The 17974-nt window shown below is 38.0% G+C and overlaps 2 protein-coding genes across 2 annotated transcripts; one reads left to right on the forward strand and one right to left on the reverse strand.

The window, feature by feature from the left end:
- Positions 1-768: 768 nt before the first annotated feature.
- LOC127619126 (ras-related protein Rab-38-like) lies at positions 769-10115 on the reverse strand. The gene is made up of 3 exons (XM_052091895.1): positions 9597-10115; positions 1334-1608; positions 769-1226 (listed from the first exon to the last, which is right to left on the reverse strand). Exons 1-3 carry the CDS (start codon positions 9817-9819, stop codon positions 1026-1028), a joined length of 699 nt encoding a protein of 232 aa, XP_051947855.1. The 5' UTR covers positions 9820-10115; the 3' UTR covers positions 769-1025.
- Positions 10116-12225: 2110 nt separating this feature from the next.
- On the forward strand, positions 12226-17922 carry LOC127619133 (ras-related protein Rab-39B-like). Its single transcript, XM_052091907.1, has 3 exons — positions 12226-12530; positions 14935-15161; positions 15926-17922. Exons 2-3 carry the CDS (start codon positions 14947-14949, stop codon positions 16350-16352), a joined length of 642 nt encoding a protein of 213 aa, XP_051947867.1. The 5' UTR covers positions 12226-12530; positions 14935-14946; the 3' UTR covers positions 16353-17922.
- The last annotated feature ends 52 nt before the right edge of the window (positions 17923-17974 follow it).

Consider the following 17974-nt stretch of genomic DNA (forward strand, 5'->3'; position numbering starts at 1 on the left):
GAATTCAAACTAAATCGACCTAATTCAAATAACACCTTATTTTTATAGGGCTTGTTATCATATTTTGATTGTACCCATGAGTAGACCACTACTACTGAGCTGGGACTGTGCTTCTTGGGAAAAGCAAACATGAGCAGTTTGTTAAATATCAGACATCATTAGAACAGGAGTAAAACTTTGTCCATAACCTGTCCAAAATTCATGAAAAACGATCATACTCTAAACACATTTATATAAAATGCATAAAATAATCATATAGATTCAATAGATCCCCCCTAATAGATTTAAACTATAACTTTTCTGTAACAGTGTTACTACAGAATAAACATTATACATTTTAGTAAGGCTGTTTATGTGTATTTTAAAAAGCCTTGTAATAGATGTTGACGTATGGCACAGTGTTGTCTCCTCTACACCTCGACAGTGCTGTTTTTAATGTCAGGCTGTTTAGCAGTTTGAATGGTTTGACTACATCCACAGCACTTTAAATTAGATGATTCTCTGTCTAGTTGTTATTGGTTCGGATGGATTTGCCATCTGCAATCTGCATATGTAGACATGTTTTAAAATTCAAAAGAAAAATAACTCTGGTTGAGAGGCAGAATTAGACTTGTTATATAACAGTGTTTTTAGACCCTCATACTAAAATATCTGTTATGTGCATTTGAACATGTTGTGGATAAAATTTAAAAATACATAAATGCGCCCACATCCATTTCGCTTGCAAGTCAGACATAAGGCAAAGGTGTACACACTGCTGTTCTGCAACTGTAACAGCCTTTATTTAGATTTGAGTCTAAAACATTAAGTATTCATCAGAGAAGACTGGGTAATCTCTGCATGTTTTATTGATGACATTGTTGTTTTTGGCACATTTTAATGTGTATATAAGTTAAGGCTTTGTGGTCTTGTCTTTCCCACAAAGGCTTAGATCAGCACAAACTGAAGGCCCAACAAAGGGTGTGACTTCTCTCTCTCTCTCTCTCTCTCTCTCTCTCTCTCTCTCTCTTTCTCCCTCTCTCTCCCTATAATTCACTGTGGGGTTTTCTGCTGGGCTGGGTTTTATTGCAGACAGAGCAGCTAGAGCCACTGTGTTCTTGCAGGTTATAATCAAAGGTAGGCAGGACCAGAACACTGGGGTCTGATTCCACAGGAATGTCTTCCACGTCAATGGCCATTATATTGTCTACAAGACACATGATGGCTGCATCAATGTTTGTATTGTCCTGAAAAAGAAGAAGGAAGATCTTGATTAGTAATGTATTTAGACATGTGTGGGCAATTTTAGTCAGTTGAATTTAAAAAAAGTTATGGCCCTGCTTATAATCCGTACCTTGGCAGACGTTTCATACCAACCCACAAAGCCATACTCTTTGGAGAAATTGTCAAGTTTAGGCAGTTTGGAACATAATCTCTGTTGGTCACACTTGTTGGCCAGTAGAACAGCTGGCAGAGGCCGTCCATTGCCCAGCGCAACTTTAGAATCAAGGTCTTTTTTCCATTTTAATACAGCTTGGAAAGTGGAGACACGTGTCATATCAAAAACCACCAGCGCCCCAACAGCCTCTCGGTAATACACACGTGTCATGTTGCCATACCTCTCTTGTCCTGAGAATAAATAAGAATGGAAGAGTGTTTCCATGTTATTCACTCAAGTCATTTAAGTAATTAGTACATTTTCCATGTCATATTGGTGCTAGTTCACAGACTTCGCCTTTCCTAAAGCTGAAGTGTCCTTTCTGTGCCACTGACGCCACCAAATGGAATAGCAAAAATAAACATTTACAAACGGCTTTCTCGAATACTCCCACCACATCTTCCATTTTCTGAACAAACACTCCACAAACGTCCACTACTGAGTCAATGTTACTCTGTCAGGTCATTGGGATGCTCAAACAAAGAGCGCAATTGTTTCATAAATACACAGACACACAATGATTACAGTTTTCAAGTAAATCAACCTATGTGTGGCTTCCTTATTGTTGTATGTGTATATCAAGCTGGGATAAGAGAAGTATTTTAACATAGAAAAAGTGAACTCACACTGGCTAATCTTGGAAAGGAAGATCTTATTCTGAGCCCTCTACTCAGCAGACCAGAATTTTCATTCCTTGCAGAAAGCACCACAACATGTTAATTCCCATATCACACATAACATGTGCTTGGCTGAACGACCACATTGGAAAAGAAGAATGTTTGTGGAAATTCTCAAAAGGACCTTTATTAATGTAGTAACATGCCAAAAAACATGGATAATTAGTCTGCCGTCTTAAATAAACAGGGTTTCCTATGGTTGGGGACCTTGAAATTTGGTTAGGTCTTGTGTGAGGCTGTTAAACTATGTTCAGTTAGACATGAGACTATGGCACGGTTCTTCTAGCCACTCTGAGTTAAGCCTGAGCTCAAAGGCACAAAAGCCACATATATGCCTCATATTCAGCAACATCTGACATAAATTTTTATTTCAATAGTATCCACATTTTGTTTATATTTTATACTCATGTCTGAGAGCTCGCAGTGTGAGTGTGTGTGTGTGTGTGTGTGTGTGTGTGTGTGAGAGAGAGAGAGAATTTAAAAAACAATGAAAAACTGCTCTTATTGGTAAACACAAGGACCGCTGTGCAGGGGTTTAAAGTAATTGAGTAAAAATACTTATGTATTATACTTGAGTATTGTTTTTTTTTGGATTTTTACTTTACTCAAGTGGAATTTAAATGGAATACTTGTACTTTTACTTAATTACATTTCCAAAGAAAAAAATGGTACTTTTTACTCCTTACAATTAATTTAAACTTGAAAAGTACTCATTACATTTTTGCAGATCATTTTTCTTAATGGATTGAAGCCACCTTCTCACTGCATCTGACAAACGGATGCAAAAAAAGACCAAAGGTCAGTAATTTCAAACGGAGTGTCGCATGGTGGCTGTGTGGAGTTCTGACAATCTGTAGAGGCAGAATTTCATATCTGATTTGAGCTTCGGATACGTTGAAATATTTGTGCAACAAGACTGGATATGACCGCCCAATTAAATGTGATGTATTCATTCAAAACTATGAACCCGAAATGAGAAACAATAACGGATTTTGTCCTAAACTTTATTCTAACTGCCTGCTACTTCTACAGATTGGACAGTTATGAAGTAAAAAAATTATAATTTACATTTAAATTGCAAATATAAATACAAGAACAAAAGGCTTTTGTAATTAAATGTGTACATGTCCTTTAGTTCTACACTTGCCTTCATATTAAAATCATATGAATTTCTACTCCCAATTTGCTGGATTATTGTTGTTGATGTTGTTGTTAGGCAACTAATATTTATAATAATAAATTTGAAACCCACAATGATGATGATAATGGTAATAAAAATAATGGAATCTGAGTAAATATTAATTATGAATTTTATTGAATTCATCCATCTGCTCAACAGCAAGGTTTGGTAGCAAACCTCAGGAAACAATTCACAAAAACAACAACATTACTAACTTTTTTCAAAGCTTAATTTTGATATTATTATATTTTTTTATCTTTCTCTATGTCTCAAAGAGCTAGGTGCTCTGACATTGCAATTCGTGAGTGCCTCCTCCCATACAACAAACACTACGTGACTGGCAACGGTTTTGCACAATAAAATTATGTGGTTCATTACACGTCTCCACTATGTGGCGCTAAATGCAAGTGAAATGTTCTCCCAAACAGATTAAGTTTTTAAGGTTTAATGTTCTATCGAGATTTAAATTCGCAAAACCTACCTCTCTACCTTAAATGTAACCAATTGTGTCATAAAAAGCAAATGTGAGATCAAAAACACAATTGCGTCATTTTGTGGTGCTTCTACGACACTTTCGGCACATGTGTCAACTTGGGTGCTCTTCAGGTCAGTTGTATCACATATGCAACACCCTATCAAGCTTGTAAATGTAATTGGTTATGTAATACAACCATTAAAATGAGTCATGCACTATAGTAAAATAGTGTATATGTCATATGATAGCATTGTGTGAGGAACAGAGCGAACAGTATGTGTTTATGAACTAATAATCTGCCGTTTTATTCGTGATTTATGACAAAGGGGATAAATGTCATTGTTTTAGCACCTCCCGTGTTCATTCCACCAGGTAATTGCCATGTCATGTATAACATGACATAAACATGTATAACATGGCCACATAAAAATTATTTTGCAAAAATGTAATTATTGTAAAATGATTATTTGACCAAGTTGCAAATGCTACTGGGGGAGAAAGTCACCGGTGACAGTAAAAAGGCAGCTTAACCACACAAATTTAACAACATCTTTTCTCACACAATCTCCCCTCTTGATTTCATTCTAGCTAGGAAATAAAAAGTTACATTTTACTTTTAATAATAAAGTACAAGTACTTTTTTGCTGGGATGAGGATTAACACCTCTAAATCTGAGTCCATGGTTCTCCGCAGGAAACCAATGGAGTGCGTACTCCGGTATGGAAGGAGGTATTACCCCAGTTCAAATCATTGTTCACGAGTGAGGGGACAATGGAGCGGGAGGTTGGCCGGAGAATCGGGGCAGAGCCGGAGCGTCAAAAGGAGCCAGTTGAGGTGGTTTGGGCATCTGGTAAGGATGCCTCCTTGGCGCCTCCCTAAGGAGGTGTTTCAGGCTACGTCCAGCTGGGAGGAGACCTAGGTCTAGGTAGAGAGATTACATCTCCACACTGGCCTGGGAATGCCTCTGGGTACCCCAGTCAGAGCTGTTTAATGTGGCTCAGGATAGGGAATTTTGGCGCCCTCTGCTGGAGCCCCCACGACCCGACTTTGGATAAACTGTTGAAGATGGATGGACTTTTTTGCTAGTATGTTTTTAAAAAGTATGTTTTTGTCTAGATATTTGGACTTGAGTAAAATTTTCACTCACTATCCATACTTTCACTTAAGAATAATCGGAGTACTTTTTACACCCCTGCTGCTGCGTGAAAGTTTTTTTTTTTTTTTTTTTACAATGGCTCCGTTTTTATTAGTAGAATATTCTTTTCACATCATCCTTTTCACTTTATTTGTCAAGAATACATAGTATATTTCTGTCTTTTATTATTACATTATGCATATCATTTTGCATTGTTTTATTTGTATGCAGCTCAGCTGTAAATACTTTGGCAATACAAATTAAAACAAAAAAATTGAAAACTGAGAAAGTGGTTTTAGTGTATTCTGCCAGGAACCTGTAATGAACTAGCCATGGAGACTGTGTTAGGAAGTATATTAAAAGAGACACAAGCAAACAATCCAAAACAGCAGGCAGAGAGATTAATTTGTTTAACAGACAGATAAATCCAATAAACCATATAGATAGTCCAACCAGGCAAACAAAACGGTAATTTATAAAAAATTAAAAAAAACATTTAAAAAAAGGCAACGGTCATAACATGAATCAATGGCAATGAAAAACACTCAGTAAGGCGGGGTAAACTGGCAATACTTCGCAATGAAACTACATGGATGCACACACACACACACACACACACACACACACACACACAGGTGAAGATAAGAATTCGGGAGAGGGCTCCCTCTGGTGGTTGGTAGGATGGGTAACAACCTCAGATGTTACAGAAGTCCCCTTGGTCGTGGTGCTGGATGATTAGGATGGGCTTGGGACAGGTTCAGTATGGCGGCTACCACGGTGTCTCCTCCGGTCCGTAGCCTTCCCTGTCCACCAAGTATTGCAACTGGCTCCCTCATCATCTTGAGTCCATGATCTCTCGAACCATATAATGCTGGTGCGCCATCAACCTCCAATGGTGGTGGAGGCTCGGGATTTGTGATTCCAGGACCAGATGCCGGGTGGACTGGTTTCAGCAAGGTATTCCCTTGTATTCAAGGTTCTTGTGATCAGTGATAACTTGGAACGGGTGGACTGCCCCCTCTAACCAGTGACGGCACTCTTTGAGTGCTGCCTTCATGGAAAGTAATTCCTTATTCCCACATCATATTTTCATTAGCAGAATTGAACTTTGTGAAAAAAAATATAAAAATGCACAAGGGAAAGCTTGCCTGGTGTTCCGTGACAAGACTGCTCCAATCCCACAATCAGAGGCATCTACAATGACGAAAGGAAGATTGGGGTCGGGGTGTTTCAGTATATGAGTGGTCATGAAACTTGACTTGAGGGAGATGAAGGCTTGGTATGTGGTGTTGTTCCATGGCAACTTGTTGAGTTTTCCCTTGAGCAATGGTGTGAGTGGTGCTGCAATGATAGTGTAGTTTCTGATGAATGGCGGTAGTACTTGGCAAAGTCCAGAAACAGCTGTACTTCTTTGATTGTGGAAGGTCGAGGCAATTCAGTAAATGCTGTGATTTTAGAGACATCCATTTCTACACCTTGGTGGCTGATATTGTAACCTAGGAATGTGGTATGGGAGATATGAAACTCACATTATTCTGCCTTGACATATAGCTGGTGTTCCTGGAGATGTGATAGCACTGTCTTGACATGCTGTTCCTTGTTTTGAGAGTAGATGAGGATTTGAATGTATGACACCACACGCTGATTCATTAGGTTTCTGAAAATGTCATTGACAAAAGACTGGAAAACAGAGGGTGCGTTAGCAAGTCCATACAGCATGACAAGATATTCATAGTGCCCCCTGGTGGTGATGAATAAAATTTTTCACTCATCTCATCTCAGATTCTGATGAGGTTATAAGCACTTCTTAGATCCAGCTTAGTATAAATCTTAGCCTCACAGAGTTGTTCAAGGGCTGAGGGGATAAGTGGCACTGGGTGACAGTATTTCAAGGTGACAAGAGTTCAGGCCTCGACAGCCAAGTCATGGACATAGACCTCCATCCTTTTTCCTCCAAAAAGAAAAAAAACCTGCAGCTGCTAGAGAGACACATGTAACCAGAGGCAAGGGCTTCCTCGATGTACGTTTCCATAGCTAGGGTCTAGGGGCATGACAATGGATAAGCCTTGCTTCTCGGTGGAGCTGTATTAGACAGAAGTTAAATGGTGCCATAACATGGATGGTGAGGAGGTAGTGGAGTAGCTTTGACTTAACTAAAAACTTCAATGAATTCTGCATACTCCTCAGGAATCATGGTTACTGTTTGGAATTTCTTTCAATGCTGGTGGCAAGACAAGACATGGAGACAGCAACATGGATACAATGTTCATGACAGAACTTTTACCCATTACGTGAGCGCACCCTTGTTCCAGGAGAAGGGTTATGGACGGCCAGCCAAGGATGACCCAGGATAGGAGCATGATTGGGCGAGTTTGACATATAGAGAAATGTTCTATACATTAAATAGTCCAATCTTGATGACTATGGGAATGGTCTGTTGGGATATACCAGTACCAATGAGAGCGTGGTCAAATTAATTGTTATAATGCATTGAATGGTGGGTATATGGAGTTCTTGTACGATCTCTTGATTTATGAGATTCACAGCAGCCCCAGAATCCTAAGCTGTTAAATTTGTATATGATCACCAATGGAGATCTCTACAGGCAAAAAAAAACTGAAGGATAGGTGATACAAAATTTGTGGTACTCACTTTCAGCTTTGACTCATGAGAACTTTATTTCTTGTGGGGGAATGCAGCACTGAGATGACCTGGTTCACCACAGTAATGGCAAAGTTTTTCATTACGTCGACAGTGGCGTTCCTCCATAGAAACACGGGCATAAACAACTTACATAGGATCGGGTGTTTCAGTGGATGCCTGCACTGAGACTGTAGACTTAGAAGCAAAGTGAAACTGGGGCCATGGAGCAAAATGAAGCCAGGTTATCCATATTAATAGCCATGGTAATGAATTCTGACAGAGTAGAAACCTCACCCTTGCATGTCAGTTCTGCCTCGAGTTCTTGGTGAAGCCCCTCGTGGAAAACAGTTTTCACAGCGATATCATTCCACCAATTTTGAGCCGCTAATGTCCCGAAAAGAATTGTGTAGCCTGCTGCAGATCGATGGCCCTGGCATAAATATAGCAGCTGAACAGAGATTCTCAAAGACTCTGCTGAAAGAAGTAGTCAAATGAGGATCTTTGTTCCAAACTGCAGCAGCCCAATCAAGTGCTTTAAGCAGTGAAATCATAAAAAGGTACAATTCTTGGCATCTTGATGAAATTATTCAGATTGGTTAGATAAATAGTCTTTACACTGTCATAGAAAACCCCAGCATTTCTCAGCAGAACCATCAAACTTGTCAGGAAGAGCAAAGCTTAACGGTTTAGCATGGGGAGATGGCAGTGAGTGAATGTAGTGAGTCAAACATTCGTTGGCAGCTTGTAGCTGGTGAGAACCCTTTAAAACCTTGCACTAGTGTGCAAAGGCAGCCTGGAGCTGCGAGACTTCCACTGGATCCATGGTAGGCAAAGTATTCTGTAACGAACTGGCCATGGAGACTGTGTTAGCAAGCAAACAATCCAAAACAGCAGGCAGAGAGACATAGTCATTAAGCAGGCAGATAAATCCAACAAACCAAATAGACAGTCCAACCATTTGGATTTGCCTGAGATCATGTCCTTTCCAAGGGCATATAGCAGCCACGGGGGACAAGTAAAAAAAAGCTTTGGTGGACACATAAGCCTTAGTCATTTTACTAAAGTGAATTGATATGTAGACACTATTTCATACATGAAAATGTATGGACGTTATTGAAACTCATTATAATTATTATAATAATATTATTGTTGTTGTCTTTTGATAAAAGTCAGCAGCTCACATACTGTAGGGAAATTATAGATTTTCTTTCTTATAATGCTTGAAACTTTAACTAAAGTCTCTTTGTAGGCCTCTAGACAAAAATTTTGATTGTTGATTCAGTGACAAACTAATTTCACACAAAGATACTCATTTGTCTCCACCTTCTGGCATCACCAGAAATGGTCTCTGAATCATAAAATGGATCTGATTGAATTTTGGTGAATGTAGTCTAACCACTCGACCCACTTGGATACATTTAAATCCCACAATGCACAAGCACAATTATCATTGTAATTGATTAAATAATTTATTCAAGGACCAGATGGTGCTCAGTCTTTTATTGTCATTTGTGAAACAGAAGCAAGTGCTCCACAATATACCACTTATTTTTGCAGCTAATTTAGCAAAATTTTGTAATTATTTTGCTATACTTGAATCTTTACAATTCTACAAATATTAAAAGTAAATAATATGCATATATTAATATAATACTTATATCATACTTATATATTAATATATACTGTAATATATTAATACTGCACTGTAAGTGTTGGGTCAGTGTGAGCCACCTACTGACAGCTGTGTCCCGCCCACTTTTAAAATGACTACAATGCCCCTGGTTCTTTCCATAGACTAAAAAAAGTTTACTTCCTTTAATGTCTGTATATTTCCATATTTATGTACAGTTTTTTTTTTTTTTTTTTTGACAGAATGTTCCAGACAAGAAATTGGGAATTGCTTAACACTACTACTACTACTACTACCACTACTAAAAATAATAATGATTATTAATAATACTACTAATAAACTTGAGTTATTATAAAATCATTCTTTCTTGCAGTAATTATATACATACATAAAAACACGTGCACGGTCTCAAACTGCAAGAATGTTGTGCATAACTCACCAGCAATGTCCCACAACTGCAATCGAATGACTGTCCGGTGATCCCAATTCAGGACTTTCAAAGCAAAGTCAACGCCGATCGTTGCGCGGTAATGTTGAGAAAAAATCCGATGGACATAACGCTTTATAATGGAAGTTTTCCCCACACCCAAATCTCCAATTATGAGAACTTTGAGTAACCGTTCCTGCTGCATTTCAAGTCCAAATGAAATCGTTTCTTTCATTAACGTAAAGATAGAGCTTAAATGTTGTAGGCTTTTCACTACAATGCATCTTGGTTGTCGCTGATAGACAGTGAAGTCATTCACTGACTTTCGGTGGAGCTGGTGGTGCGTGTGTAAAAGTAGGCAATAGTGTGTTCTTTACAGAGGTGAGAAGTTTCGCACTTATTTTGCCTGTCGACAACTTCTTGTCATTCTGTGGTTCTACCCGCGCTGTCGAGACTTTCAAACAAGAAATATTCAGAATGGAATCAGTGAAGTAAAGAACCCTACTACAAGTCCGATGATCTGAACGAGGACTAAGGTGGAGCTTTTGGACAAATGGTTTAGAAATATTGAAAATGAACTACATCTCCCATACTGATATCAAGGTTTGCCCGTAAAACTTAAAAAAGAGAGCGCATTAAAAAACAAACAAAACAAAAACCATCAAAGCCTTCAGGCGCTTTCCGAACCGCTTATTTTATTGTCAAACCCAATTCCACATTTAGAGATGGGCATTTAAAGCTGCGTGTTTTCGCAAGAGGGTTTATAATATTCCTAAACGTTTCTACCAATGTGCAAACAGTAAAGTGTCTGTTACACTATCAACCAGACAGCTGATGAAGAAATAAACCTAAGATTAAAAATAAAACGTACTCTTTGACGGCGATAAAGACTAGTGTGGATACTTTGTTTGCCCATAAACCAATATATATATATATATATATATATATATATATATATATATATATATATATATATATATATATATATACATACACACACACACACACACACACACACACACACACACACACACAGTGCATCCGGAAAATATTTGCAGAGATTCACTTTTTCCACATTTTGTTATGTTACAGCCTTATTCCTAAATGGATTAAATTCATTATTTTCTTCAAAATTCTACAAACAATACCCCATAATGACAACGTGAAAGAAGTTTGTTTGAAATCTTTGCAAATTTATTACAAATAAAAAACGAGAAAAAAAAAAATCACATGTACATAAGTATTCACAGCCTTTGAGGCTTCACAGCCTCAATCACACTCAAAATTGAGCTCAGGTGCATCCTGTTTCCACTGATCATCCTTGAGATGTTTCTACAACTTAATTGGAGTCCACCTGTGGTAAATTCAGTTGATTGGACATGATTTGGAAAGGCGCACTGTCTATATAAGGTCCTGCATGTCAGATCACAATGAAGTCCAAGGAATTGTCTGTAGACCTCCGAGACAGGATTGTATCGAGGCACAGATCTGGGGAAGGGTAAAGAAAAATGTCTGCAGCATTGAAGGTCCCAATGAGCACAGTGGCCTCCATCATCCATAAATGGAAGAAGTTTGTAACCACCAGGATTTTTCTTAGAGCTGGCCGCCCGGCCAAACTGAGCGATTGGGGGAGAAGGGCCTTAGTCAGGGAGGTGACCAAGAACCCGATGGTCACTCTGACAGATCTCCAGCATTTCTCTGTGGAGAGAGGATAATCTTCAAGAACAACATCCATCTCTGCAGCACACCACCAATCAGTCCTTTATGGTAGAGTGGCCAGACGGAAGCGACTCCTAAGTTAAAAGGCACATGACAGCCCACCTGGAGTTTGCCAAAAGGAACCTGAAGGACTCTCAGACCATGAGAAACAAAATGATCTGGTCTGATTGGCCTGAACTGCAAGCGTCATGTCTGGAGGAAACCAGGCACCGCTCATCACCTGGCCAATACCATCCCTACAGTGAAGCATGTTGGTGGCAGCATCATGCTGTGGGGATGTTTTTCAGCGGCAGGAATCGGGAGACAGGATCGAGGGAAAGATGAATGCAGAAATGTACATAGACATCCTTGATGAAAACCTGCTCCATAGCACTCTGGACCTCAGACTGGGGCGAAGGTTCATCTTCCAACATGACAACAACCCTAAGCAGCCAAGATAACTAGGGGACAACTCTGTGAATGTCCTTGAGTGGCTCAGCCAGAGCCCAGATTGAACACGATTGAACATCTCTGGAGAGATCTGGAAATGGCTGTGAATACATATGTGATTTTATTTTATTTTTTTAATAGATTTGCAAAGATTTCAAACAAACTTCTTTAACATTGTCATTATGGGGTATAGTTTGTAGAATTTTGAGGAAAATACCTAATTTAATCCATTTTGGAATAAGGCTGTAACATAACAATATGTGGAAAAAGTGAAGACATGAAGCACTTTGAATATTTTGTATTCAAAGCGCTTCATGTCTTACTCCTTTGCTTTCCCTGCAAAGGAATAAGACATGATTGAAAACCTTAAACGTGTGAAACACGCGTTTGTTTCTCCCTGCTATTAGAAGGTATGTAGTAATGGTGCTGATGCGGGATGAGTCAGGCTGTAGCCTATTATGCTGCTTGTGTCGCTTCCATTTCATCAGCACAAGATATCTAAACATTTCTCCACCTTCCAAACGTGGATCTAAATATGACTTGATCCAGTCCGTGACCATTTCTTCAAAGCGCCAATTCATCTTTCGCAACATCCAAACATATGAAACCGCCCACGCGGCGCAGTTTGGCTTTCACCTGTTTGTTTTTCTATAGAGACCAATGTTTTAGTTATAATTCGGCGTATTATAGTCAATGTATTTGTCTCACTACACCCAGCGATTTTTACAGAGGCTTCAATCATTTTGAGACTATGGAATCTGCTGTTTTCCAGCTATAAAGCGACAAAACAAAAACAACGTAAGTAAAGACCAACGAATATAAATCTTCTACATAAATAGGCTTCTTGTTGTGGTTACCGCCCCTCTTCGCCGGACAGACGACGGAAAGAGTTTTTTTTTTGTGGCAAATTTAGAACACTAAATTATAGGAATGGCAAAGCCACCGTTAGCCAACTATTGTAACCCCGTTAAATCGAGAGAATTTCAATGTAACCGGCATAACAATCGTCCATGGCTCAAGATGAATGTCAGTGAGGCTTTGTTAAAATTTACTTGCATAAAAATGAACGCAAAATGTATGCGAAACATAAAATACTTGGAATGAAACGTATGTGACGCTACTGTGTCATGGACCGTGTTGGGGAGTAAATTACATGTAACGGGAGTGTATTTAAAATACAAAACTGTATTCCACATACAGTTAGGCCTACAATTTAAATAATTGGTCATTAGAGTACAGTTACATTCAAAAAATATTTTGATTACCTAAGAGATTACTTTACATTTTTATTGTCATTTGTTTCATTTAATATTTTCAGATGGAAAACATTTACACATATAAATGATGTGATCCAAAGTGCATCTGAACAGCGGTGAAACACTTTCTTATGATTCATGCGAGCAGACAGAGAAGTAGGTTTGAAGTAAGTTTATAGCAGAAGAAATGGAAATAAACCTTGTGTAAATGTCAGCTTTATGCTATAATGCTATTTCTAGCCATTATACATGCATCATGTTTTCTTTATCAAGAAAATTCCCGTTGAATCATAATTTTGTTTTTCAAGTGAGACGTTTGATATTAAGGCAAAAATAATTTTCTTGATAATTATTTTTGTATTGTTTTCCTGTAAAAAATATCTAAAAATCCTTACAAGTCCAAACATCCAAACAAGTCCAAACAAGATCAATTAGACAAATCTTGTTTTAGAAACAACACTGCATAAGATATTTAGGTTTTTCAGAGAATGTATTTTTGTATTGTGTCTGACTGTACTGACAGAATTTTTATAGTCAAAACAAGTGAAAAAATGTACCAGTGCTGAAGAAGTAATCCAAAGTATTTAGAGTACGTTACTGACCTTGAGTAATCTAACAGAATATGTTACAAATTACATTTTACAGCATGTATTCTGTAATCTGTAGTGGTATACATTTCAAAAGTAACCCCCCCAACCATGGTCATGGATGACATAAGGGATGTGAATACAGTATAGTTCCCAACTTGGGTAATGGTGAAAACTGTAACTGTAGGTCTATGTTTTAACCAGGCAGTAAAACCTTTCAGCTATGTGATGAGTAGACGATGATTAATCCACCAGACCATTTCAGAATAAAGGCCTGCGGCAACCCAAGGATGAAGTTGACTGGTTTGTCATACCATTTCATGTAATGGTAACACTTTATAATCGGGCTGTACATGAACTAACTTTGAACACTTTTACATAATTTTACTAGATTAAAAGTAGCCTATATGTTACATTAAATTAAAAGTACAAGGGAATATTCCAAGTTAAGCTCATTTGATTGCATTTTTGACAATACTGATTACCACAAAAATGTATTTGGACTTGCCCATTCTTTCCTTAAAAATACAAATCTGGGTTATAATGAGGCACTTACAGTGGAAGTGAATGTATAGCCACAAGACATAACCAATATGTGTTAACATGAGTTTAGTGTGATAAAGTTACTGCCACTTTACAACTTCATTGCAATGTCAATGTAATGTTTAAAAAATAATGATTTAAACAACTTAACAGCTCAAATAATACACAAGTTTTAAAAGTGTTTTTATAAAATGAAGAGCCTCACATTTCTGACACTCCAAAATTTGGCCCCATTTACATGGTAAGTGCTGTAAATCACAGTAACCTTGATTTTTTATGCTTTATTTAAAAGACGAGGAGGGACGGGTCAAAATTAATTTGTGTTAATCAACATTATGCCATAAATGAATAATTGAGCTTCATTTGTATTGAACCCGGAATATTCATTTAACATTAGTTCAAGCATTATGAACTAACATGATAAAACAATGAACAAAAGTGCCTTTTGTTTTGATAAATGAACATGAACCAAAATAAATAAATGCTGATAAAAAAAAAAAAAAAATCATTGTTAGTTGATGATACCAAATGCACTGACAAATGTAAATGAAAAAAAGCTGATTGTAAAGTTTTAGGCCTACCAATGTAAGTTCAATTTTGTTTTAAAATAGTATATAACCTATAATAATTAATATTTTGTATTTACTATTTATAACTACAGAGCATTACCAGGTTACAGAAAATGTAAAAGAAGCTCACTTCAGTTCCCACTTTGGTGAAAATGAACAGGTTGACAAAAATGTGCACTTTTCAGCAGCGTGTGATATACAGTTGACTTAATTTAAGTTTTATTTCTCCTCTTAATTTCTTTGACAGACCTGGATAGACATGGAAGCCATTTGGCTTTACCAATTTCGACTAATTGTCATCGGGGACTCCACTGTTGGAAAATCATGTTTAATTAGGAGATTCACGGAGGGCCGCTTTGCTCAGGTCTCTGACCCGACAGTTGGGGTGGATTTTTTCTCTCGTCTGGTGGAGATTGAACCTGGGAAACGCATTAAACTGCAGATTTGGGACACTGCGGGCCAGGAGCGCTTCAGGTACTTTAAAGGTTTTCAATTGCCTTGGATTATCTTTCATGAGATCTTACATGGAACAAAGTATGATTCTATTCTGGCCTGGGTTCATTAGAGTAGATAACAGAATTTCACATTTAGTGGTTTACCTCACAAAACTACAATCCTAGATAGACATTATGATGGATAAATTGATTGCATCATTTGTTTTTTCTGTTTACAAATATTTGCTTATACACCTCAAGAAAAACGTTCACCCTATTAAGGGGTGGGGGGGTTACCTCACGTGATTCACTGAGACAGTCAAAAAATATATTTTTAATGAATACGATTCAAAGGCTTTGTTGTCAACAAACAGATTTGTTAGATCTCATGCAGGAAATATATAGTGATAGATTGCTTTCTACAAAGTGACAAATTTCTGATTTTAAGTGATGTCAGTACAGTTATGTGAATGTGTCATCTTATTTATTGAGGCCTGACAGCATCCTCACAAGCTCAAAGCCACGTTTCCTGTGGTACACTACACACACACACACTCACTCTGATGCAATTTCAAACTATTTTTGATTCTACCTTGTTTTTGTTTTGGCCTTCTGTTGCATAGCTCTTCTGTACCTGTTCTCCTTCCCTGCCATACACATATCAAATATTAAGTTACACTCTCACTGCATTTCTTATAAACAGTTCATATGTACACTTCTGTTTTTATCTCCAGCTTTCTTCCTTCCATGTCTTAAACCCTACAAATTGACCCTTTCTTTATCATGCATATTCTCATTCTCCAGGTCTATTACCAGAGCTTACTACCGGAACTCTGTAGGAGGTCTGCTGCTCTTCGATATAACAAACCGTCGTTCCTTCCAGAATGTTCATGAGTGGCTAGAAGAGGCACGCAGCCATGTACAGCCCCACAGCATTGTCTTCCTGCTAGTCGGTCACAAATGTGATCTGGAACCACAGCGTCAGGTGTCCCGACAAGAGGCCGAAAAGCTAGCTGCTGCGTACGGTATGCACTACGTGGAGACTTCAGCACGTGACGCAATCAACGTGGAGAGGGCGTTCACAGAGCTAACGCGGGATATATTCGCGTTGGTGAAAAACGGGGAGATTAGTATCCAGGAAGGCTGGGAGGGAGTGAAGAGCGGATTTGTACCAAATGTGGTGCATTCCTCAGAAGAAGTGACAAAGGGTGACCGTCGATGTTTCTGTTGAGTCAGCAATCACCACCCTAGTACCGATGAAATATTTGGGCCCTGGTGGTCAACAGGAACGCTTCCTCAAATCACAGGGTCATTATTAAACTCCCTGATTATGACATCTCCACCCCTTTCCTGCCTGCTGAACGCCTAACAAGTCCAATTCGTCCTCCACTTTTCCATAATACTTTGCTAATGTCCTGAATCACACAACCTTGTATATGACCGAACAAAACTAGTCTCAAACTCATGAGAATAAAAGGTTAGTATGTAACTATTTTTGAAACCTATCTCTGTCACTATTGAGCCACAAAACTTCCCAAATGAAGAATGAAGTTTGCTTCAGACTTTTCATCCATCTGGAACTTAACCACCTCCAGATGTCTTCTATAAGTTGTATGATGGGAGAAGTAATTTACTAACACAAGTTTTACTATCTGACTGCACTGATGAATGCAGGAAAACCTACTTCTGTTGACTTGAAGATCTCAGACTTAAACAATGTGATAGCTGGAGGTGTGACTGATTATCGACTTTTAGCTCCAGGGATAAAAGGAAAGAAGTATGTCTGGCAATATAACATGAAGTAGTAGAACTGGGCAAACACCTGCCGTGTAATGTTTCAAAATGATTCCCATGTCAACACAAACTTGATTTTCGATTATCAAAGTGGTTTCAAATGATTATGTCACTCACATGGTATGATATAACCCATTTAAAGATCTAGTACAAAGATATGTCCTCTTATTGCTGTTCCAAAGGGACTAGTGAAACTCTGTATTTGCAAGTTTAAGCCATAAATGGATTAGTAAAGTTTGGGTGCATTCATTATTTAACTAATAACAACTCTTATCACACATTACCACTGGAGGCCTCTGGTTTTTACCAGAATTACAAATAGAAATGTATTCTCTTGTACTTAGATAAATCTTTACACTGTTTATCCCAAAGAGCATTTCTTATGTTACATCTTGTGATTGTACCATCTAATATGAAAAAAGCAAGCTCATCCTCTAGGTTTTCTAATTGCCCATTGAGGGTCCATAGCATGTATGCATATCCACACAAAACTTGTTTTCTGAGAGCTTGCATTTCCATGTACTGTATATAAAAACTACTTTATTCAACTACATGTAACGCATTTAATTTTTTAAATTACTGACTCTTCATCTTGCACTTTCAAGCGCACAATTTATGCAGTCCACAATGTCACAATGGACTGAGCAGGTAATGTGTCACATAGCTGGATGATATAATAGTGAAGTGCCAGAGGATTTTGTATTGGGTTTACCACTTGCTTTCTCTCTGTATGCTTATTTATATTGGGGTGGTTTGGATTTGCAAGCACTACCAACTGAATTTCAATTTGAGACACCCTGTACCTCTTTAACATGGGAACTTGAAATCTACTACAAATTAAAGTAAAATGTAAAAATGTTGTGCAGTCTGAGACAAATTTCTACCCACTCACCAATATAATTTGGGGTGATGTTAGAATATTGTAATTTTAAAACAACAGTCCCTGATGACGCACCAAGAGAATGTAATTGTAGGGCAAGAGAAGTTTACTTTCTAGTTTTCAGTACTTTAGCCTAAATGACTGCCAGTGACAGAAAGAGGACAGAATTGCTTAATTTG

Source organism: Xyrauchen texanus, chromosome 2 (genome assembly GCF_025860055.1).
Source record: "Xyrauchen texanus isolate HMW12.3.18 chromosome 2, RBS_HiC_50CHRs, whole genome shotgun sequence".
Taxonomy (NCBI): Eukaryota; Metazoa; Chordata; class Actinopteri; order Cypriniformes; family Catostomidae; genus Xyrauchen; species Xyrauchen texanus.